We start from the raw sequence: 25,749 nt of genomic DNA on the forward strand, positions 1-25,749 counted from the left end.
CTTTTTATTTTAAGCACTAAATTCAAATTTTTAAATTTTTTACTAATTTGATATTTGTTGCTAATTTAGCATATATTCAAATATTTTTGGTTTAGAGTAATTGTTTCAATAATAAAATAAATAATAATATAAAAATTAAACCTAAAAAATAACTTTTTAAATATTTAAACATAAAAAATTTTACTAAATATAAATATCATAGACATAGAGAAATGAAATATGTACAGATGAGGGTAAAAAAATCGTCAAAATTCGTCAATAAATAGAATAAGGATTACATTTTAGAAGATGAGTTTACTGTTTGACTTTTCGTAAACTTTACAGATTTTCCTTGTGGCGGAATATCGACGGTATGAAAATGTCAACATGAAACTGCGTCAACTTCCTCGTCTACAGAAATGTCTCAGACAAAAAATTTACCATGTTTAATTATTTATAAAGATATTATTTATTATAATATGGAAAAAATTACTCTAAAGCGAAGAACATAATTTGTCAAAATCACTCGCACTTTTGTGAAATTTTTTTGCCTCTATTATTTAGGATTATTTTCTTAATTACGGAAGAAGTTTATGGGTTGTTAAAAATTTCATTATCAGCAGCAAATTCTCTAAACATTCTTCCATCAATCACAAGATTAATGGAAGATTAGGGAAGATTGCACAAATTTGTGCAACCTCGGATCATTAAACGTGAAAATTTAATTAAATTTATAATACATTTTTACGAAAATTATGTTAAGAAAAATAAAAATAGCTGATAAGTAAATCGAAAGGTAGATTTTTCTAAACTTAAGAAGAATGATACAAGCTCGCTAATTGATAAAAAAGAAATAAAAAACAAAATAATACATATTATAATTTGTTTAAAAAATTTCAAAATTGGGCATTGAAATTTGAGTTTGCGTATTTGAAATTATTTGGTAGAAAACTGCTTTAGAGCGCGCTTCTTGCAATCGCTTAAAAATAACCGATTCGACTTGTTTGTGATTGTACATAGGTTATTTTTTGTATAATATTTTTTAACGAATTTAAATTATTTTTATAAGAAATTTTTAGTGTTTTACTGAGAAAAAATGGATTTAACAGATGAAAATTTAACAATTCTTGCAAATTATTTACAGCAAACTTTAAGCCCAGACATAAATGTCAGAAGACCGGGTAAGTTTTTTAAGTGACTTAAAATAAGTTGTTTTTCATATTAAATTTTAAACACATTTTTTTTGTAGCGGAAAAATTTTTAGAAGGAGTTGAAGTGAATCAAAATTATCCAATTTTGTTATTGAATTTAGTTGATAAGGTTGAAGTTGATATGACTATACGAATAGCTGGTTCTATTGCATTTAAAAATTATGTTAAGAGAAATTGGGAAATTGTAAGAAAATTTAGAGTTCGATTTTTTACTTCCATGACTAATTTTATGAATTTATTTCTCTAGACGGATGATCAACCAAATAGGATTCATGAATCAGATCGAACGGCTGTTAAACAATTTATTGTGGAACTCATGTTAAGGTCTCCAGAAGGAATTCAGAAACAGCTCAGTGATGCAATTAGTATTATTGGTGAGCTTTTCTGGGAAAAGTCATTGTCTGTAACCCTATATTTATTTACTATTGTTTAATATTTTTAGGTAAATTTGATTTTCCAAATAAGTGGCCAGAATTGATCGGGCAAATGGTTGAAAAATTTGCAACAGGAGATTTCCATATGATAAATGGTGTATTGGTCACGGCACATTCATTATTTAAAAAATATCGTCATATGTTTAAGTCAAATGAACTTTGGACGGAAATTAAACTTGTTTTGGATAAAATGGCAAAACCTCTTACCGATTTATTATTGGCTACAATGGAATTAGCAACAATTCACGCGGAGAATGTACAAGCGTTAAAAGTTATTTACAGTTCATTAGTTTTGGTTTGTAAAGTATTTAACAGTTTAAATTTTCAAGATTTACCAGAATTCTTTGAAGATAATATGGCAATTTGGATGGAAAATTTCCATAAATTATTAACCGTACAAGTTAAATGTCTAGAATCACCGGTAAATATTATTTACGAGTACATTTATTATCGGAGTGTCTATTGCCACTCGCCACGAACATACGTGCCTATAGTTTATGTAACTAATGTATTACATATATCGTCGAATTTCAGGCGTGAATATCCCTGAATGTACAGTTAGAGTCACGGATTGAGAATTTTCTCTCGTGTGATCTCGCCATGTCATCCACGGGTGGGCCATGCCTTTAATGGGATTGATTTAAAGGCACATATCCGTAGCGGGTGGCAATAGCAGCACTCGTTAATTATATTTCATGCTTAGACCAACAGTGAAATTTTTCAACTTTTAATCTTTTTTTATAGGACGATGAAGAGCCTGGATTAATTGAACAGTTAAGGTCTCAAGTCTGTGATAATGTTACATTATATGCATCAAAATACGATGAAGAATTTCAACCATTTTTACCACAGTTTGTCACTGATGTTTGGGAACTTTTGTATACAACTGGTCCTCAACCAAAATATGATATGGTAAGAAAATTCGGTTAATTTTGTTTTTAAGAATCAAGTGCACAAAAAGTTGAGACAAAGTCAAATTTTTGCTAAACATCAATAATGCTTAATGCATTGAAAAAAGTTACACTCAGAAAAAATATATAGAATTCAAACAAAATTTCGAATAAAGACAATTAATTGAGCTTTAACGCTAATTTTTCAAATTAAAAAAATATATCAATTTTTTGAAAATATAAAGGCATTTAAATTTTTTTTTGATTCGCTATATTTAAAACAAATAAATAAAAAAAAATTTGATTTTTTTACAATATCTTTAAATTTATACATCCAACATCACTTTTAATCAAAAAAACGTGTTTTTGGATCCGAATGAACTTTATACGAAGCACAGAAAAATAAATTTTGTCAATTTTTTTCGTATTTTTTAAAGAAACATTTTAAAGATTATCAGAAATGATCAGAATTTTGGCCATTATCAGAAAATTTTGAAAGAACGGTCTTTTGAAATTAAGATTACTTGTCAACTTATTTTACATATGTTTCACTTTTATTTTCCGTAGCTGGTATCAAATGCGTTACTTTTCTTATCTACTGTTGCCGATCGAAATCATTACAAAAATCTTTTTGAAGCACCAGGAGTTCTAAACAGCATTTGCGAAAAAGTTATTATTCCAAATATGGAATTTAGAAGTAAGTTGAACAACTTAAATTTCTTACCACTTTATTGGATTATTACAAACTCTTTTGTATTTTAGCAACTGATGAAGAACTTTTCGAAGACAACCCAGAAGAATATATTCGTAGAGATATTGAAGGAAGTGATGTTGATACAAGACGTCGAGCAGCCTGTGATTTAGTTAATTCATTAAAAAATAACTTTGAAGCACAAATTATGGAAATATTTGGACAATATATTCAAGTAAGAATTCATTAAAATTTTCAGATAAAATAATTTGGATCTCAATTATTATTTTTTGTTATAGATAATGTTAGCAAAATATGCAGAAAATCCAAAACAAAATTGGCGAAGTAAAGATGCAGCATTATATTTGGTAACTTCATTAGCATCACATGGTCAAACTCAACGACATGGTGTTACGAAAATCAGTCAATTGGTTTCAATTCCACAATTTGGAGAACAACATATTATCCCTGAATTAATTAGTCCTAATGGTAATTTGATATATGTCCGATTATTTCAATCCCTGCTCCTTCGTTACTCACACTCTTTCGAATTCTTTAATATTGTTAATAAGGTCGATTGTACTTATTGTTAGATAAGAGGAGATCCAGATTGGATCTGGATATTTTTATAACTTTTTTCGACATTTAGCGCCGGGAGAGTACAATTCATGTCTAAATGTTACTTAAGAATAGATCTAAAAAGCTTGAAAAATGATTGTACGATTTGTTCTGATCGTTTGGCACTTTTATCTTTGAAGAGATTGAGAATAAAATAATTTTTATTTCTATGTATGAAAATACTCCCTTGTATAGATTTATCTACCCATATTAAAAGTTGCTCCTGGTTTTTACTGAACCCATTTTGTTTTATTGACAGTAAACGAGCTACCCGTATTAAAAGCTGACGCTATCAAGTATATAATGATCTTCCGATCTGTGGTACCCCATACAATGTTAATTGCAAGTTTACCACATTTAATACGTCATCTCCAGGCTGATTCAGCTGTTGTTCATACTTATGCAGCGTGTGCTATAGAAAAATTACTAACAGTAAAAATTGCAAACAACCAACCAGCGTAAGTTTAAACTAATTTGTTTTTATTTAAAATCAATTTACTAACTTTTGTTTGTTCTTATCTATAGAATTAAAAGTGCTGATTTAGCTCCATTAGCAAATGATTTATTAATTGGGTTATTTACAACAATGGATAAACCACGAAGCGAAGAAAATGAATACTTTATGAAAGGTAAAACGAAAGTGTACTGCATTATGTTTCGCTGCTGTTATGAAAACAAAATATGAATTAGTGAATACGGAACGAATATTCTACTTCAGCGCCGAACAACTATTAGACAAGTGAGACAATTGTCTAGAGCCTGTAATTCGAAAAGATACGAATATAAAAAAAATTATTGCTTAATTTTTCTAAACTCCAAAAGAAGAACATGATGTAGATTTGCTGAGTAGCTTTCTAAATATCAACAAACCGAATGCGAAGGAAAAATATATTTTTCGATTTTTTTAAAAGATATACTTGGTTTAAACATTGAAAAAAATAACATCTAATTTATAGTTTTATAACATCTAATTTATAGTTTATTTGACAATTTGATTTTCAATTTTTTGATATCGTTAAAATCCATAAATGAATTATTTTTTTGTTTATTTAGAAAATTCAAATTGCATTGAAAAATTTATTTGATTTATATTTTGAATGCGCTCATTGCATATGGTCGTAATTAAACAAAAAGTAACTTCCTTTTCTTTAATTTTTAGCTGTAATGCGAAGTATTTTTGTATTACAAGAGGTATCAGTACCATATTTAGGACAAATACTACCAAAGTTAACAACAAAATTACAAATTGTAGCCAAAAATCCATCAAGACCACAATTTAATCATTATTTATTTGAAACAATATCGTTATCAATTAAGTAAGTGCTGATTTAATTTTTTTTCTCTAGAATTAAATTACGAATGATTTTATTTTGAAATGCTTTCTTTTAGAATTGTATGCAAAACTAATCCTGCCGCTGTTAATTCTTTTGAAGAAGCACTATTTCCCATTTTTCAATTAATTCTATCTCAAGATGTTCAAGGTAAATTAAAGAATACCTTTTTATTCTACTTGGAGTCAGAAATGTGTTCATAAAATAATTTTTGTTTTAGAATTCATTCCTTATGTTTTTCAATTAATATCAATGTTAATGGAATTAGGCGGTAATGCAACACCAGGCACTGTAGCCGAACCATATTTAGCATTATTACCTTGTTTAATGGCACCCGTATTATGGGAACGTCAAGCGAATACACATCCTTTAGTGCGATTATTATGTGCGTTTGCAATGAAAGCTTATTCACAAATTCAAGATAGAGTGGTGAGTCTTATCATAGAAATTTTTCCCAAACTATTAAAATTTACGTAATGATTAAATTTATTCAATTTTCTCCTACAGAGTGGTTTTCTTGGTGTTTTTCAAAAATTAATTGCATCAAAATCAAACGATCATGAAGGGTTTCTTTTAATGCAAACGATGATGCAAAATTTTCCACCGTAAGTTATAAAATAATTTTGTCGTAATCTTTTCGTTAAAACATTGATACACTACATATTTAACATAGATAAGACATTTACTTTAAACGGTGGTTATTTAATTAGAGCTTTAAAAGTTTTTACCCTTTGCATACCGTGCTATAGCGTATCGATATTTTTAACGGTAAGATTACAATTATATCCATTCAGTAAAAAAAATAAATAATTTATTGTTTAAATATTTTAGTGAATATTTGCAATCATTCCATAAACAAATATTTATTTTATTATTTCAAAGATTGACATCAAGCAAAACAACAAAATATGTGAAAGGTTTAATTGTATTCTTTTGTTTTTATATTGTTAAATATTCAGCGACGGAATTTGTAAACCTTATTGAATCAATACAACCACAGTAAGTACAATAATTACTTTCTTATTGGCGGGGAGCCTAGTAAGAGAAAGAGGCAGCTATATCGGCCGCAGTGCTGTTATATAATAAATCATGCGTGTTATTTCAAATTTGTGAAAATAAGAGATGAAATTGGATAAATAATATTTTTCAAATGTAAAAATATATAAACAATTCATAGACTTATATGCCCATCCATACAATTATATTAACAAAATAATGTATCCCTGAATATGGCAACTCCCTGAAATAAAACTCTGGCACGGAGCGAATAGAACTATGACCTAAAAATTCTTGAACTAGTTCCTTAGAAAAAGACCCTAGTTAAATAACGTAATGGTTTGTGTATAAAAGAGTTTCTTTTGCTCGCCTAAATATTCAAAAAACATCACTATCTCTTATCGCCAATGTTGTTGATATTAGAAAATTAAATAAAGAAAAATATGAAAACTTCAAATTAATGCGTTAAATAAAATCCGAAAAGAAAGAAACAAGTTCAGTGGTTAGGCTCAAATTTTCCCAATAATAGGTCCCGGGTGTTTAAGTCGGTATGTTAACTACTGGACTTTTCAAATTTTATATAACGCAGTCGGGTTTTTAAATAGATAAAAAAATCCGCAGAGATTAAACGCTTATTTCTAAAAACTATATAAAGAATGCCATTTTGTCAAAAAGTGACAAAATGGTTCATTGTTTACTAAAAAAATTATACAAAAAATTTTGATAGAAAAAACTTATGCTAAAAAATTTCTGTTTGACTTTCATAGGATGACTGGAATGGTTTTAGAAAAAATAATTGTGCCAGATGTTCAAAAAGTTGGTGGTAATATTGAACGAAAAATTGCAGCTTGTGGAATGATTAAATTAATATGTGAATGTCCAATAATATTTTCTGGTGCATATCAAAAGTTTTGGGGACCTTTAGTTGAAGTAAATTTTATTAATAATAAAAGATTAAACACATAATTTCAAAATATTAACATTTTTAGGCACTTGTTTGTGTACTTGAAATGCCTCAAGACGACACCGTATTTGCTGATGATCATTTTATTGAAGTTGATGATACTCCGACATTTGAACAAGCATATTCAAATCTAAATTTTGCAAAAAGCCCACAATTAGATCCGTTACAGGGTATTACCGATTTACGGCAGTTATTAGCACAAGGGATTGGAAATTTGAGTGCCGGAAATCCAAATCAATTGACTAATATGATTGGTGCGTTAGGATCCAATTATCAAATTGCTCTAAAAGAATATTTGGGCAAATATAATGTACATGTTGCTTAAGTTTTTTCCATTTCGTTAATTTATTATTAAATATTTTCGTACTCTCGTTATAAATATTACTAATAAAAAGTACTTTTATTAATATTGTTTTATTTTTAATACAACCATTGCATCGGTCATAATTTCAAAATCAAATAACGATAAAATTATTTTATTTCTGGCTGCATGATAGATTTTAAAATATGTTGAAATTGTGCAGCAAGTGCTAGGCTCTATCTAGGCTCAAGCAGTATGCTCTATTTTTAGAAAGGGACATGGGGGAACTTACTTGCAGTCTTCTCTCTTGCTTTTCATATCGCATCCACTTACAGACTAGCGTTTTCTATTTTCATGTCTCTATGAGCAAAAATGTTCTAAAAGATAAAAATATAAACAAGTTGTTAGAGAAAGCGCCATTCTGGTCAATTTTAAAACTATCATTTGCTGCTTTTCGGTGGATATTTTTTTACTTTAAGGTAGTTCCTCCGCGACCGTCCAGTCAAAAAGTTTTGGACTAATACTATCATTCAGTGCATTAACTGTGCTATGACTATTATACATATACCATATATTATTTTCACAAGACTGTAGTTCCTCACTACTGTTTCTAGTATACATATAAACACACACACTATGACATATGCCTTTAACATTAGTCTTCATATCTTTTCCACAAAAATCATCGCTAAAACGAGTTATTTATTTAAGTTTTTTATCGAAACTATATGGTAAATAATTTTTATTTTTATTTATATATTTTCTAAATATAGTATTCTACATTATATTAGTTTTTCATAGAGATGGTGGACGTCATTCATTGGTAAATAAATATAATATTTGTAAATTTGTGTATTTTTATACACTTCTCCCATGTACACGTACAAATTGCGTCACTTTTAATTGCTAATATCTCATGTATGGCATGGTAAATCATCTTCTAATTTTAACAGCAAGTGTATTATGAATTAAATATTTTATATTCTGAGTTTTGAGAAATTCTTGGAATATCACTTTCGTGTAGGTACTACCTTAACCCCTGTTTAAGATGGTCCTACCAAAGAGGATAGGCTAGAGGAGAAGCAGCCCATATGAGCTAATGTAAAATCGTAGTATACGAGTTTCAGCGCCTCTACCGAGTAAGGCTTTTAAACTTAATAGATAATAGTTTCCCCCGCAAAGTAGTCAAATTTAATAGTCATACCCGCAAAGGCCTACAAACTTAATAGTTGATCGCCACAGACTCAGGATGTCCCTTAAAATTATATTCCTGCTTATTCTCTATCCTATACTCTTTGGGTCCTCCTTACATCTACCCTCTATAATTATTGAGAAGTAACAGATATGATAATACCTTAGATCATCTATTACTAGATTTGTCCATCGTGTACCAAGTACGTACATTTTTGCTTCACAGATGAACAAAGATAACAAATCAATATGCAAACAGCTGAAAGAGAAAAGAAATATCAAAGCATGTTATCCAATGCGCATGATCGTTTTGACGGAAGTCTGAAGCTGCTTTAAGAGTTACTGTTTGTAGAATTAATTCTTTGTGTAAAACTTCTAAAAAATGGTTAAATATTGTTTTATTTGCAAGGAATATTTTAAAGTAGACATGTACCACAAGTTAGTAAAGTTTAATTATTAAATAATATTTATTAAACGGCAATTATTATGTTGTAAATAGAGGATTGCTCACCTAATTACAAATAATTGTATGTTTTCCTGTGTTTAATCCTTTATTTTGCTTTTCGGGACCTTAGAGCCCAATCGGTAAGAGGTATATGAATCAGTATGAAAATAAAGTAGTAGTTAAACAAAAAGTAAATATCTTAATTTGATCTAAATAGAGTTGAAATTCAAGAAAATTGGAACAATTTCTTTTCGAAATCTGGTCCAAAAACGATACTTATAGTATTTGGTCTGGTCTTCTAAGGATTGAAATTTAGAAGTATCAGTTAATTTACGCCTAAGAGATCACTCCTGCCAATAAAAATAAATAATAATTACTCTTAGCTTTCATTATAAACAAATTTTTAACAGTAAAAAAATATTAATAAATATATCAAACTAACAAAAGAAATAATGCAAGTAAATTATAAATAAATTAAATTTTTTTTGCATAATTTATTTTAAAAATGCCGCCATTTTTTTGTAACGTATTTTTTAATTACACCATTTGATTGGTTGTAAAAATAAACTTGAATTGTCAAGTTTGAAAATACAAAAATAAGTCGTTAGTTGAAGAAGAGTTGTTGTAACATCAAAACGTTTTTTATTTTATTTTAATTTTTAAGAATATATGGCATAATATGTTTTTTGAAGTAAGTAATTTAATTATCTTAATATTTAATTTTAAATACTTATTTTCATACTTGAAATGTAATATTTTAAAAGGTAACACCTCCACGTCCAAAAATTAGGAATCAACCATCAGCTGATGAAGATGTTGCAATTTTATCATTGGCACCATTTAGTGCAATACCGAAAATATGTTTTGAAAATGTAAAAGTTGGAGTGAATGCAACACGAAAAATATGCATAAAGAATCCTTGGTCGTTTATTATAGATGTAAGTTGTAAATTTGTTTCATGATAATTTTAGCATAATTCGATGTATGTATCGTTCCTATCCTCCATATTTAAAGGTCCTCAACATCATGGTCTGTCTATCTTTACGTTATTGTATTAAAAATTAAAATAATTAACTCTTATAACAGATAGGCCTTCCTTAAATATATATTTAAAAAAAAGTTTATCCAGAGTACGGTATGCTATAGCTAATTGAGGCAATTGATAAATCGAAATTGTTTTCTAATATGAATTAAAAGAGATTAATTTTTTTTCTGATACATGCATATAGAAATTTGTAATTTGTATATTAAAAAAACATAACGAATGATAACCAGATATTCGAATGTTAACAAAAAATTGACAGTGTTTTTTTTCTTATTTTGTGAGTGGAATATTTATTTTAAACTAATCAGAGGTCATCCATAAATTACGTCACATCTTGAAGGGGGGAGGGCATCATTCGAATGTGACATTGTGTGACAAGGGGCGGGGGGGGGGGTGTGTTCAAAAGCTTTGTGACATCACATTTCAAAATTTGTGATGTCCAAACCGAAATTTATAGGTAAACAAAAAAATATTAAACATTTACAAACGCAATCTTTATTATATATCTTTATAATAAGGGCGTCGTAACCATCGGGTGCAGCTGTGGCTCAAGGAGCTTAATCTTCGATCGTCTTTCGATTTCTTATTTAGTCATTCGTTGTCTCTATACTTTGAATATTTAACTAAAAGTTGATTTTATTAAAGATTATTCAATAAATATAAGAATAAATGGAAATAACTGTTTTTTTATATTATTTTTCGATAAAATTGGAAAAGTGTGACTTCACGTCAGGGGGAGGGATTTCTCAAAATGAGACAACTTGTGACAAGGATGGGGGGAGGGGTTAAAAGTCCTGAAAATTGTGTGACGTAATTTATGGATGGCCCCTAATAGGAGTTTTTATAACACAAAATAATGCCTTGAGAAACATCATATTGACTTTATTATGTTTCACCTAAGAAAAGACATTTGTTCGTTCACGATTTCTCGTAAATGAAAGGTGATAACGATCTCGCATTTGCATCAACCGTTGCGTTATAACTTCAATATATCGTAGAAGAGAGGAGAAGAAGTTTTGATAATTAGTAAGTTGTAGAAAATCAATTAAACAATGATTTAATCTCGGGCCATTTTTTTCTGTATAACTAATATTTACAGGAATATTTACAAATATTTTATTTTATGAATTTGTATACTTAAAAAAAATAATTTTGCAAGTGCCGGGTGTTGATCTCAGGACTCTTTGCATACCAAGCGCGTGTTTAAACTCGTAAGTTCACATCTTTGTTATAAATAAATAAATATTATTAATATTTATTATCTGGGAAGTTGGTGATGGTGAACCATCAATAGGTTAGGTTACATAGACTACTCTGGGGTGGTACATACTTAGAGCATAGGGTCTATTGTGATATCGAAAAGGATTGACCTATCATCGGCTCCTGCACGATATCAACGGACTTAAGGTCAAAGAGGTGATTAAAAAGGCTGCCTCAAGTGGGTCCATCTCTTCATGACAATAGTTGGAAATGACAGAGAAGATGAAACAACGTTTCTTTCTCCTCTCCACTGTGACAGCTCATACAATGATACACTGCCAAACCCAGGCGTTCAGCGAACCTACCGCCTAGCCAGTGTCCTGTAATAGCCACAACAATTGCTAATAGAGGCCTTTGGAAGGGATGTAAGATCTTAAGACTGCCTACTCAGATCACATCTGTCTTGTATAGTACCACAAGTACGTTCCTACCTCCATCTTAGATTATCCTTTTTTAAGATATCCAATTTTAGAAACAGCTTGCAGTTAACAAACGGAACTCCTTATTGACGCCTGTGTCCGGAAGCACAATTTACTGGAATATCCCTGTGGTCCGGTTTCCATACCAGGTTTACATGCATTTGTTTTGCCAGCTAATTTAAGGACATTCGACAGTCCTGTGTTACCTCTTAGGTCAGCTAGACCGAGCTGAAAGATTTTAGCGCTGCTTGGCTGCCGCTTAAGATAGTAATGCCACCGCACATGAGAGTGTTCAGTCTTATACATTCACATACTTCGTAAGTAGCCATCACTTCCGCTTGACACACGCTAGCGGTACATCAAGATTTTGCATCGTGCTCAGGACGTAAAAAGTGAGTTTGAGCTCGTAAATGAGCAACATAGGCCAGCTAGGTCTTGGGCCCGTAGGACCCATCTTGTAAACCCTTAGAGATAGAATAAAAGTTTAAATGTAAAAAAGCTTCCTTATTAAAAAATAAACAATTTTTGTTAAAAACATTTTTTTAATACATCATTGTTTACTCGTGAGGACGCATATTAGGACAAAACTTTGTTATCCATTTTCACCGAATCTACTATAAAAGATAGAGAGTTGAAAATTTTCACATAGCTGGAAGTAGTGGTCTTGTGAAACAAAAAAATATTCTATAAAATAGTTTTGAAGAGCTTGGAAAACGAAAATGGCGGCCGAAAGGTCACCATAATAGTTAGTTTTTTGAACTTTTGTAATTTATTAATAGTAATGCAAGCACTGACATTCAACACTTTCTTACAGGGTATTTCGACAATTTACTCAACAATTTTTTGTTTTCACATGTTACTAGTAATATTTTAACCCTTTAGCACTGGTCGCTTTTCTAACAAGCAGCAGTTTTAAAATTACTGTAATTCTGCAATTGATCCAATTTTTGTTAGTTGTATTTGTTTCTAGCAGCTACCCGCCCTCTTCACTGGACAATTTAAACTGCTATAGCCTTCACTTCCCCTGCTTTCAGTTGTCTATCGTTATGTTCATAATTTCATGGATTTTAATTTTTTAGAAAATAAAATATGCCCATGTTTATTTGTTGACAATTTAGGATTCTATCAATTTAGAATTTTTATCTTTTGTGATTTACACCCTTAATTCATTTTGTTTATCAATAAAAAGGGATAAATGAGTCATATTTTTATCATTAAAGATCTATCGATTAGAAGTGAATATCAAAATAAGTAAATACTTTCAAATATTTTACAAACTATGTAAACAATTCTTCATCAGTTTTATACATAAGTACGTTTTATGTGTATTTTTGAGTTACTAGCGTCTCGCGATATTGAGTAAAAAAATTAAAATTTTATTGTTGTGTTAATAAAACAGTTCAATTGAACGCTTTTGCGTTCGTTGTGCGGTTACGTGTATTTGTATTTTTAAATTTATGAACTAATTTATTAATTAATTAAAGTTTGTAAACTGAGTGAATGAACAACAGTAGCGCAGAGGAGGTAACTATTTAATTCATTTATGATATGAGTATCCATAATATATATAGGTTGATCTATTAAAAATGTTGTACTTTTTATACTTTTTTTATCTACTTGAATGCCTACTACTCAAGTGCGGATCCAGTAAAGAGCAATTGCTCGCTCTGATAAGTAAGGAAGTAACTAATTTAAGTAATTAGCAAATAACTTGCATGCTCTAGCCATAAATGCAATTGGATAGTTTGTTACCAGAATGAATACCTCAAGAACTTCGTTTTTCTCAATTTTTGCAAATGGTAGAAATTTTCGATTGTTTTTCTAAAGATAATTACAAAAATTGGGACAATTTTTTTTTGTCTTCGATTTAGATAAAAATCATTCTTTAAAGGAATTTTGACCCAAAAAATACAAAAATCTTCGATTAGGCGAGTATTTTCTGAAATATTGGTTTAAATCGTATACGTGAAGTGATATCACGGAGCTACGATATCACTCAAGCTCTCCTATTGCATTCTTTCGATGAACAAGAAACTTCTCATTCAATCGATAAGAATGAATTGTTACGGAATTTCAGGAGTTGATAATAATTATCAAACATAACTCACACAATCGTTAAATAAACGCAATTTTTTTTAGTCAAAATTACCTAAGTACTACTATATCTAATATTATGAAATACAATTTTTTTGTGCTTTTCAAAGCGTAATACTCCCTAAGAAAAGTAAGTATCGAAATTTTTTGTAGTAATTTTAAGACAAAAATTGCAAAAAGATCCGTTTGACGTTTAAGTGGATAGTTTCTGTGATCACTCCAAAAGTCGTATAAAAAGTTCCCGACTTTTCTGATACAAATCTTCAATCGAAACTTTTTACGCCCAGATTTAAGAGAAGGAGATTTAATTTTACTCATAACTTGGTAATACAAAATTATGATAAAATTGATTTGAACGCACAATGGAGTTTGAAAATACGCCATAAAATAAAATGAGCATGAAAAGCGACACAAAGAGTACATAAATAGGGAAAACAATGAGAAATTCAATTGATTTTAAGCAAAAAATATAATTAATAACATACCTAATTGTTTAAATACTATGATTATTCAGTTTTAAAAAATTTAAATAAAAAATACTTTTTAAAGGAAAGCTTTTATTGTTTTAAAAAGTAAAAATAAATTTTTCCTTGAGTAATGTTTTTAGCGTACCGTTGAATTTTCAACTAGTAATTTTCTAGTTTTTAAATTTATACTAAATTCGGTTATGTTTTAGTTTTAAAATCCATAGTAAATTTTATTATAATCTATAATATCTTTCATAGTATCTGTTAGCGTAAAAATTCTCCGTACACATGAGTTTGATCAGGCCACATTATAATTGCCCTTAACTATATTCATTATTCATAGTTTAATTTTGATTAATAGTAATTTGGATAAAATATTGAGAACGTTAGCGTGGATGTTTTTTTACGTAGTATAGTAGGTGTTCTATTATTATCTCTTTAACAATCAAATTCAACTTTATTGTCTTTTTATTAAGTTTGATTTGTAAAACCATTATTGTAATTTATTTCAAGTGTAATTAAATAAAAAATTGATATAACGCACTTATTTGTACAAACTTCGAAATATCAGTTGTAAAATTGTTTTGTGAGTTAAAAAAAATTAACAATTGTAAAACTGTTGGCTTAGATTTATATACTAACTCTACTACGCTCAGTTGAGTTAATACGGATTGATTTATGATGGCATTTTTCTGTGCAATGGCAAATAGCTAATTGTTTATCGAGTACGCAAAATTAACTTGGCGCACTGAAATTATCATTTAATAATTGACAATTGGCTATTTGTCACACGGAAAGCAATGCGCTTTCCGTGTTTTTCTGAGTAAACACAAAAATTATCAAAAAATGATTATTTTTTCTTTAATGATTTTAAAAATTAACTACTTTTAGGTGGCAATACTTAAAGTACCTGAAGTAAATAATGAAGAAATCGACGTGAGTTGGACAAGTACAGATATAACAGCATGTGGTGAAACGATTTTGGAACTACATTGGTGTCCGAAAGAGCCAGGAGCATGGCGAGATGTTTTACGAATATCAAATGAACATTCAAAATTAAAACGAGATGTTTATGTCATTTTTAAAGCAGTTCTTCCAAAACAGGTAAAGAAAGAAATTATTTCGCATGCAATTAGATCGGGCGATTTTAACAGGATAACTAAAATGGCAGAATATAAGTTTCAAAAAACGGTCTTTTTATTTGATAATAGAAAACATGAATATTTGAGTAAATATGTATTAACATAATCTTCTTTTTTATATAGATAAAAAGTCCAACAAAACAACGAGGTCGAATAGTTAGTTCTCGCCCAAGCTTTGTCACAACCAAAGTTCGTAAAGTCTATAACAGCAATAAAAAAAGATTATCAATATCACCGAAAAAAAGACAATCGTTATCGCCAAAAAAACGACAATCTATATCACCAAAAAGAAAATCACCAAAAATTGTCCAAAAATCGACATCGTCAGTTCATCCGTTTTCATTCACACAGCCAAGAAATCATCCAACTTCATCGTTATCAAGTAAAGCACATACATATCCACAGCAACGAAGTTATCCAAAAGAATTACAAAAAAATAATAAGGAAAACTATAATCCAAATACCGGTGTTATGGATAATTTTACAGCGAAAAATGTTACTTACGACGAAAAATACGGAAATGAAAATAATATATCATTTAATTTAAGTTTTAATCAACATAATCATAATGTCGATTTTTCATTCGATCTTAAATCGCCGTTATCACGAGCAAATGCCTTAACCGTACCTGCAAATTATAATTATAATCGTAAAAGTACATTTGACGTTATTAACCGACCAGAAATTTTTAATAATCGTAAAGCTACATTCGATGTTTTCAATCGACCACAAATTTTTATCGAAAATGAAACTTTTAACGATAGTCTAGAAAATATAATAGAAGACACTCCAAAACTATCAGAAACTACAGTAAATTTTTCGACATTGCTTAATTCTGAATCATTTTGTTTTACACCATTAGATAAACGTGAATCAAAGCGTGATGTTCTGGCAAATAATACATTGTTTCGACGAATAGACACTGAAATTAAATTTTCACCTCAAATACTACCGACTCCAAGAAATGACACTTTCGACGTATCTCAAAACATTAGTACAAATACATACACAAAAGATCCTGTTACACCACAACTATCACCAATTTCCACAAAAAATTTAGACCAAAAAGATGGTTACAGTAATCAATGTTCGTTTTTAAATAATTGTGATCAAATTTCGCCAATTTTACGTGGAAGTTTTAACAATGCTTCAATTACATCCCAAGCAAATATTTCCACAAGTACACAAAAAAATTTCGATTTTAATTATAGTGGACGTCAAGCGAAGAATGTTATCGAAGCGAATTTATGGTCAGATAATAATATTTCACAAAGTGGATCAACATTTGTCGCTACTTCGCCCAAACAACCGAAGTTTTTGTCGTGCATTCAAGAAGAAACACATGTTAGTTACGAATCACCGTTCAAAAAACCAAAAACCTATGAAGAACCGCGACGTAGGCAAACTACTTGTAACTCTTGGACAAAAATGGATGCGTTAAAAATTAAACGATTATCAATGAGAAATTCAACTATTACAGAAAAATCAGTACGATTACATAATCCAGATGAAATTATTTACCGTTTAACGAATCCGGATCCATTTTCTGCAGTGATCACCCACGATCCATTTATGTCAAGTACACTATGCTACGACGAACAATGGGTTTATAAACAAGAACTTGAATTCAAAAAATGGCTAAATGCATTATTAACGCCTCATATGGAATTAGAATGTAAAGAAACACAATCGAAAATCGATATTGCGAAAATATGGGAGAAATCTCGTAATAAGGATGTAGTTTATGCACCAAGTAAAGAAACAGTTTCATCATTGTACCACACAAATAATCGTTTGAATTCGTTAAGAAAAAAGTCGATAGCATTATTTAATTCATCAGAAATAACCGGAGTTTTATCGAAAGTGATGAGTATTATTGAGAGAAAAAAAATTACAATACGCGATGATAAAAATTTACATTTAGATCTTGGACTACAAGCAGAAATTATGCAGTTGCTACTATGCTACAATCCATTATGGCTACGAATTGGTCTAGAATCAGTGTATGGTGAGACTATACCGCTTCGATCCAATTCAGATATAATTGGATTAAGTACTTTTATAATTTTACGGTTTTTCACGGATCCATTTTTGAAACAAAAACATTCAGTGGCAAATGTACGTAATGTGTATTTACCGACTTTCGCTCCAGCCATGAAAAAATTCACACTAAAGAAATTTTTAATGCTTGTATATTTTCTAGATCAAGCGAAACTAAAAAAATTAATTCCACATGATCCGTGTTTGTTTTGTACCAATGCCCCAATCAAAGAAAGTCGACAAATTTTACTTGAATTTTCAAAAGAATTATTAGCGGGTGTTGGAGACATTACAAAATATTTAAAAGTCGCTGGATGTGTTTTAACATATAAACAAGTAGCTCTAGATGAATTCGTATACGCAGTAAAAGATGTTGGAACCGATTTACGAGATGGAGTACGTTTAACGCGAGTAATGGAAATTATTTTAATGAGAAATGATTTATCAAAATACATGAGAACACCCGCAATTTCTCGTTTACAAAAAATTCATAATGTAAAGGTTGCATTTACTGCGCTTGAAGAGGCTGGATTTGTGTTATTAGGGGACATTGCCGCTAAGGATATTGTTGAAGGCCACCGTGAAAAAACATTGTCTTTACTTTGGCAAATCATTTATAAATTCCGTGCACCGATCTTTAACGAAGCGGCAAAAGTTATACAAGAATGGTGGAGATCATTTCGAATTATTATCATTCGACGCATTCGGCAAAAGCAACGTGATAAAATTTTGTATGAAAAACAAAATCGGGCAGCATTTATCATACAAAAGTATTTTCGAAGTTATATACTAACATTAAAGACACGATACGAATATCTACGTAAAATTTCTTTAGTACGCAAAGTGCAAAATCGTTTCCGTGCCACTATTTTAATGCGGAAACAGCGTGCAAAATTTTTAAAAATTATTTCCAGTGTAGAAATTATTCAACAACATTTGAGAGCTACGTTGGTTATGAAAATATATCGTGAAGAATTTCTACGTTTGAAGTACTCCGTAATTTTGATTCAACGATGGTTTCGATCAACATTACCTATGAAAAAACAAAGAATAATTTATAAAATTCAAATAAATGCAATTAGAACAATCCAAGCATACTTAAAAGCAACCTTGACAATGCGCAATCAGCGTGAACATTATTTACGCTTACGAAATAATACAGTAACTATTCAAAAACGAGTGCGAGCTACGCTATTAATGAGACAACAACGTGCTGTCTATTTAAAACTACGTTCTACGATTATAAAAATTCAAGCACTTTATCGAATGAAACGTGTTCGTAATAAATATTTAATAAAACTTCAAGCAATTCGATGTATACAACAACATTTTCGAGCTTACAGTTTAATGAAAGCACAGCGAGGCCTATTTACAAAACTACGCGAAAGTGCAATCATCATTCAAGGCAAATGGAGAGCAACATTATTGATGCGACAGCAAAGAATTGCGTATTTAACGGTTTTACAACAATTAGAAATAGCAAAACAAGAGAAAGCAGCGAATGTAATCGTCAATCATATTCAAGCTTTTATCTTAATGAAAAAACAACGTTGTTATTATTTACAACTTAAAAACTCTGCTCTTATTATTCAAAATCGTTATCGAACCAAGCAACAGCGACAAAGATACCTTAAAACATTAACAGCAATTCGTTGCTTACAAAGTCATTTAAGAGCAACACTTTCAATGCGTAGAGATCGAGAAAATTACATTAATAAATTAAATGCAATTCGATTAATACAGACTTCTTGGAGAGCTACACTTCAAATGAAAACTGAACGTAAAAAGTATTTGGTATTGTTGAAATCGGTTCAAACCATTCAAAATTACTATCGAAATTATCGTTTAAGTGTAATGCAAAGAAATGTATTCCTCAAAATTAAAAATAGTACAATTTTAATTCAAAATCATTGGCGTGCTACACTTTTAATGCGAGAGCATAAAAATGAATTTATTCGAATTAAAAATGCTACAAAAACTCTACAAACTCGATTTAGAGCACAGTCATTGATGAAAAAAGTTCGCCAAGATTATTTATCAAAGATCAACGCAGTGAAATGTATTCAGCATTTCTATCGAAATTATAAATTAATGACTCAGCAAAGATGGAATTTTTTGAAATTGAAAAATAGTATCGTTAAAATACAAATTCATTGGAGGGCCACACTTTTAATGCAGAAACAACGAACTGAATTTATTCAAATACAAAATGCTGTAAAAACATTACAAAGGCGTTTTAGAGCAAAATTATTAATGAAAAAAGCTCGTAAAGATTACTTAGCGAAGATCCAAGCAGCAAAATATATTCAAAACTTCTATCGAAGTTATAAATTAATGACGCAACAAAAATCGAATTATATTGACTTAAAGAAGAAAGTGTTATCAATTCAAAGTCATTGGAGAGCCACACTTTTAATGCGAAAAGATAGAAATGAATTTATTCGAATTCAAAATGCTACAAAAACTCTTCAAACTCGACTTAGAGCACAATTATTAATGAAAAAAGTTCGTCAAGATTATTTAACAAAGATCCAGGCATCGAAATGCATTCAGAACTTCTATCGAAGTTATAAGAAAATGACTCATCAAAAGTCGCAATACTTTGAATTAAAAAAGAGTACGTTAATTATTCAAAATCGTTGGAGGGCTACATTATTAATGCGAAAACATCGAAAGGAGTTTATAAGAGTTCAAATTGCTACGAATATAATTCAAAGTCGGTTAAGAGCGCAGCTATTGATGAAAGCAGTTCGCAAAGATTACTTAAGGAAGGTCGAAGCAGCAAGGTGTATTCAGAATTTCTATCGAAGTTATAAAATAATGATCCAACAAAGATCAAGATACTTAAAATTGAAAAATACCGCTCTAATTATTCAAAATCGTTGGAGAGCTACGTTATTAATGCGAAAACATCGAAATGAGTTTATTAGAATTCAAATTGCTACGAATATAATTCAAAGTCGATTAAGGGCGCAGCTATCGATGAAAATAGCTCTTAAAGATTACTTAAGGAAGATCGAAGCAGCAAAATGTATACAGAATTTTTATCGAAGATATAAATTGATGACCCAACAAAAATCGAGTTACTTAAAATTGAAAAATAGTGCTTTGATTATTCAGAATCGTTGGAGGGCCACGGTATTAATGCGAAATCATCGAAAGGAATTTATTAGAATTCAAATTGCAGCGAATATAATTCAAAGTCGATTAAGAGCATTCTTATTAATGAAAAAAGTTCGCAAAGATTACTTAAGGAAGATCGAAGCAGCCAAATGTATTCAGAATTTCTATAGAAGTTATAAATTAATGACCCGACAAAGGTCGAGTTACCTAAGATTAAAAAATAGTACTTTGATTGTTCAGAGTCGATTCAGAGCTACAATTTTAATGAGAAAACAAAGATTCGAATTTATTCAAATTCAAAATGCTACCAAAATATTACAAACTCGATTTAGAGCGCAAATATTAATGCGCAAAACGCGCATGAAATATTTAAAGATGGTAAAATCCGCACAAATTATCCAGAATTATTATCGAGGATACAAAATAATGATGCGAGACAGATTGTATTACTTAAAGTTGAAAAATTCACCCAGAATGATTTTAATGCGGAAATATGGTGATCGATTTACTAACATAGACAATGCTACAAAAACAATTCAAAGTAGATTTAGGGCGCAAAAATTGATGAAACAAACACGTCAAGATTACATACGTAAATTAAACGCTACGATTACTATTCAAAAATATTATCGTGCTTATTTATGCATGAGACAGCAGCGTGAAAAATATTTACAAATAAAACGGAGTATAATATTCATTCAGAATAAATGGAGGACAATGATTCAAATCAAAAGAGAATCAGCAGCTACGAAAATACAGGTTTGTAACCTATGTATAGAGTAGAGAAAATTTTTAGGAATCATTTTTAAATTATTCAGTTATGTTCCTGTAAATTTTCTTTTCATTTTTATGTTATATTCAATTTACTTTAAATTTGTTTTCTTCATATGTAGGCGTATTTCCGTGGCTACATTATAAGAAAACAACAATGTAAAAAAATGAAACTAATTCGCCAACGATCTATAGAAGCTACACTCAAAGCTACTACCGAAAACACAGTTGGTTTTAAATGTTCCAGAATAATGGATTATTTCCTTAGTGAACGAATGACAATACTTTCTCTTTGTCATGCCTTACAACAATTTGGTAAGTAATATTTTAGTTCATTTTAATCCACTTTTGGCTAAAATGAAAAGTAGAAAAAATTCCGAAATAAGTTTAGATATGCCAAATATAAGGAACAAGTTCTGTTGAATTACTTGTATATAAGAGACCTTCAGAAACCCAAAAATACAGATTGAAATTTTGCCTAATTGAAAATTGTCACGATTCTCCCGCCACTTTTTAGGTGTTTGATGATAAAACATCTTGCTTTTGATTGAAAAATTTTTATACTTATTGAATGAAGTTAAAAGTCCTCTGGGAGATTTTTACCCAAATTAAGCCATTTACATAATAAAATGAAAAAATTCAAATGAATTTTCGAAGATTATAAAAATTTTTACTACGCTTAGAACTATTAGTAAGTAAAAGTTTCCAAACTTCGGAGGTGGTGGGAAGATCTTAAAAATGGACCAATTTGTACATTTCATCTGGAAATATATAACTTACAAAAAACACAAGTAACTAGTAACAAAAAACACAAATTTTAAATCAGTTATACGAATCAATCAACTCATGTTTTATAATACTCAACTACTTCCAGAACCTGCTTTAAGACAATAACAAGTGATGGATTCTTGTCTTCATTGTAGTTTGAGTAACAGCGTCCAGGCGGTGTTACCCTATTTGTATCTATATAGCAGATGACTGCTTATCTAATTAATAATAAATTTTTCAGATATACTAACGACGGTATGCCCAACAGTTTGTGTTGGTTCAGTGATTGTGATAACTGATCAAATTTTTCTTATTTTTGATTTTTCCAATCGCTCTGAACCATATCGACAAGCTTGTACTCTTGGTAGTAATGTTTTAAATAACTTCATTGGATATCAAGGGACACGTACACAAATATTAAGAGCAATGGATGTCGAGAAAATAAATATTTTATTAAAGTTAATGAATGCGTGGGCTGATAAAGATTTTGAATTATTTCCAAACTTATGTACATTCTTGTGGATATTGTGCCAAAATGAAGAACAAAAACAGGTAAAGTTATAGTACGCGTATTTACATAATAGAAAACGACAGTGACGTATAAGTTGACATATGCTTAAAACTCGAAAAATAAGTTTTGTCGATAAAAATGCTTCAAGCACAAAATGAATTGACCTAGGTTTTCAGACTCAATGAAAAGCTTACACTACTCCATAACGGTAATAGATAGATTAACACTTTAAATTAGAAAGTTCTTATTGACCTTTCAACCTTTAATATAACCGTATAGTTTTGGCAAAAACGTACTGAAAAGTTTTACTCAAAATTGTTACTTCGTATAATTCTTTCTGCAGAATCTAGGCACTCTTCGAAAAAAATTTTCCAATGAAAGTGGTTTGTTTTCTATAAAGACCATTTTTGTTCACATTGGATGAAGAAACAAAAAATTGTTGTCTGGAAAACGTTTTCATAATGAACAACTTTCGAAATTAAAGTGTTCGTCTAATGTTTGCCAGTTATGAATCAAAATGAGGTTTTAATTGAACCTGGAAACTTCTATCGAATTCAACCTCGTTTTATGTGCCTTTGAAACTAACCTTTTTCGTTCGAAATATTTTCCTTGATTAAACTTATTTTTCGAGTTTCACGTATATGTCAAGTTAAAAAAAAAAACATCCGGTATAGGTTAGTAATAGGCACCTTAAAAAATTTACTATCTATAGAAACTGAACTGTGAACCTTTAAAGAGATTTATTTATTATTTCAAAAACCATCAAAAATTAAATGAGAAAATCCCCTAAGAGAATTTCTAAATAAGCCACAGGTTTGTTACTTGTGGAAACTTGTATGGCATGAATTCATTACTGCAAAATATTACATTTATTTATTAGAATTTTTACAAATTAATTTCAGCTAATAAAAGAAGCATCAAATTCTTTGGTAATGTTAAGAAATATGCATACGAAGGCGAAACGTTTGGAAACAATAAAAACCAACAAACATCAGCATGGCCAACAAAAAATCCAAAAATTAAAATTACCAACGACCAAATCCTGGTGGAAAGACGAACGTTTTACAAACTCGTTGTTTGGAATAACAAGTATTTTAAAACTGTTTAATAACGACATTTAATTAAAGACTGTATTGCTTTTTAACTCTTTTGTAGTATATTATTTTAACCATTTATTGAGAGAATTTTTTATGGCATGATCAAATACTAAAAATATTGATGGTCTTGGGTTTCTTCAAAATTGAGACACCCAATACTTAAGTCAATATACATTATTGTAAAGTACTTGGTCATATCATAGAAATAATCTATTTTTTGCTCTAATAACTGGTCCATTTGTTTTTATTTTTGTGATAGTGTATTTATTTTATATATACAGCGAATCCTAGTTAAGTCATTTTATCAACTGGGATCCTTAGCAAACGATACTTAAAATTTTTGTATATAGGAACATACTACGTCTTTATTTCTACAAAAGTGTGCACATAATAATTCATATTAGACACGCCATTGAATTCTTCTAAATTTTAATTCTATATATTTTTAACGTGAAATAATGTATATTTTCTCTCAATTTTCGATATTCCGTACTGACTAGGGTCCAATTGATGAAATATAACAAGGTTTTACTGTATTTTCTTTAGCAAACCTTACTTTTTTTATAATTTATATATTTTAACTATTATTTTTTTTAAATATATTATTAGCTTTTTTTTTTTTATTTTTATTGTACATTGTAAAATATCTGACAAAAACTGTTGAAAATAATTATACAAAAATAAAATAAATATAATTTTGATATTTTCTACGATTTAAGAAATTTTATAAGTTTCCAAAAATTTTTACGTGTTCTAAAAAGAATTTTAATACATAAATTTTCTGTTAATAATAAAAAAAAAAAGTGAAAAAAACAATTGACTGGGTTAATTGTTGAAATATCATGTATAGCAATATTGATGACGCAGTCGTTTGTTTTTTAAGTAAAGAAAGATATTCGTTCTTAGATAACCACACATGGTATTACCATATAATACATACTATAAAATTTGCACCCTCGCGGGTAAATAGTGATGTTTACGAAAAAATGTTTCAATAAAATGTTGCTCATTTATGAACTTGACCTCACTTTTTACGTCCTAAGCACGCTATAAAAATTTTAGCTTGATATCTCTGTTCTTTTTTGATATACTAACTAGGTGATTATATGAACACCTGTACCAAAATTTTGTTCGTAACATCAATATTTTTAAGCGTTACAAACTTGGAACTAAACTTAGTATACCTTGATATATTTCATATATACATGGTATAATAAATAGACGGAGGGTTTAAATTATTATTCTTTTATTAACAGAGGTGTCAGATGGATCGATCGGTATAAAATTAGGTTCAATCGTCCAACTTCATATAAATTTGCAGATTTTTATATTTTGTAGTTTCGTAAAATATCTCTGGAAATTACGCAATTTATAGTGCCATGAGGATTTTGAACTTTTCTCCGAAAATAATAATAAAATATGATATAGAAGGGTCCCGTTTGGTAGGGATGTTCAAGTTATTGGTTTATTGTGCTTTATTTCAAACTAACCCGCTTATTTAGTATTAAAAGGGTAAAAAGTGGTACATGTTCTTTTGGAAAAATTACATATTCTTAATATTATTAAATGAGGTTGGTATGAAATTAGGCATCGAAGACAAACGAAAATTTATCCCAAAATTACAAAACTGTGTTAACTTGAACTAATGAGTATGAAATTGTATGAAATTCTTGAAAGACAAATACCGCACACAATCAGAAATTCTAATTTAATCATTAACTGAAGTTTTTTTTAAAAATATTTTTTGGACTTTATATCTAGAATTTATTTTTGAGAGGAAATAAGAAAAAATTTCAGAACTTCAAGAGAGGTGATCGAATTCATTAAAATTTTTATTTGAAAATAATTTTCACAATTCATTCAGTAATACATAATATAGTTTTTTCTCAATTAATAAAGGCTTGATTCACATTATACATTCCATTTAGAATTTATATAAAAAGACTTGTCTATGATGCGTC

General features: G+C 29.5%; 2 protein-coding genes across 3 annotated transcripts; both read left to right on the forward strand.

Annotated features, from left to right (window-relative positions):
• Window positions 1–942: 942 nt before the first annotated feature.
• On the forward strand, window positions 943–7,481 carry LOC123297561 (exportin-2). 2 transcript variants are annotated; one of them, XM_044879277.1, is made up of 17 exons: window positions 943–1,160; window positions 1,229–1,374; window positions 1,438–1,564; window positions 1,633–2,045; window positions 2,369–2,536; window positions 3,082–3,211; window positions 3,277–3,440; window positions 3,505–3,694; window positions 4,083–4,281; window positions 4,349–4,452; window positions 4,983–5,139; window positions 5,213–5,304; window positions 5,375–5,583; window positions 5,662–5,759; window positions 5,986–6,153; window positions 6,918–7,080; window positions 7,140–7,481. In XM_044879277.1, the coding sequence occupies exons 1-17, from the start codon at window positions 1,076–1,078 to the stop codon at window positions 7,437–7,439; spliced, it is 2,913 nt and encodes a 970-aa protein (XP_044735212.1). In that variant the 5' UTR covers window positions 943–1,075; the 3' UTR covers window positions 7,440–7,481. The 2 variants fall into 2 exon arrangements, with proteins under 2 accessions (XP_044735212.1, XP_044735221.1); XM_044879286.1 differs by having other exon boundaries at window positions 944–1,160; window positions 6,037–6,153.
• Window positions 7,482–9,728: 2,247 nt separating this feature from the next.
• On the forward strand, window positions 9,729–24,334 carry LOC123302167 (protein abnormal spindle). The gene is made up of 7 exons (XM_044884998.1): window positions 9,729–9,742; window positions 9,816–9,989; window positions 15,228–15,440; window positions 15,602–21,400; window positions 21,535–21,727; window positions 22,422–22,732; window positions 23,594–24,334. Exons 1-7 carry the CDS (start codon window positions 9,731–9,733, stop codon window positions 23,810–23,812), a joined length of 6,921 nt encoding a protein of 2,306 aa, XP_044740933.1. The 5' UTR covers window positions 9,729–9,730; the 3' UTR covers window positions 23,813–24,334.
• Window positions 24,335–25,749: the final 1,415 nt, after the last annotated feature.

This window comes from Chrysoperla carnea, chromosome 1, assembly GCF_905475395.1.
Source record: "Chrysoperla carnea chromosome 1, inChrCarn1.1, whole genome shotgun sequence".
Lineage (NCBI taxonomy): Eukaryota > Metazoa > Arthropoda > Insecta > Neuroptera > Chrysopidae > Chrysoperla > Chrysoperla carnea.

Coding starts and splice junctions, on each gene's coding strand:
- LOC123297561 (XM_044879277.1), top strand. CDS start 1,076: ATGGATTTAACAGATGAAAATTTAACAATTCTTGCAAATTATTTACAG. Junction 2,046..2,368: donor TTAAATGTCTAGAATCACCG/GTAAATATTATT, acceptor CTTTTTTTATAG/GACGATGAAGAGCCTGGATT. Junction 4,282..4,348: donor ATTGCAAACAACCAACCAGC/GTAAGTTTAAAC, acceptor TCTTATCTATAG/AATTAAAAGTGCTGATTTAG.
- LOC123302167 (XM_044884998.1), top strand. Junction 9,990..15,227: donor CTTGGTCGTTTATTATAGAT/GTAAGTTGTAAA, acceptor AACTACTTTTAG/GTGGCAATACTTAAAGTACC. Junction 21,401..21,534: donor CAGCAGCTACGAAAATACAG/GTTTGTAACCTA, acceptor CTTCATATGTAG/GCGTATTTCCGTGGCTACAT.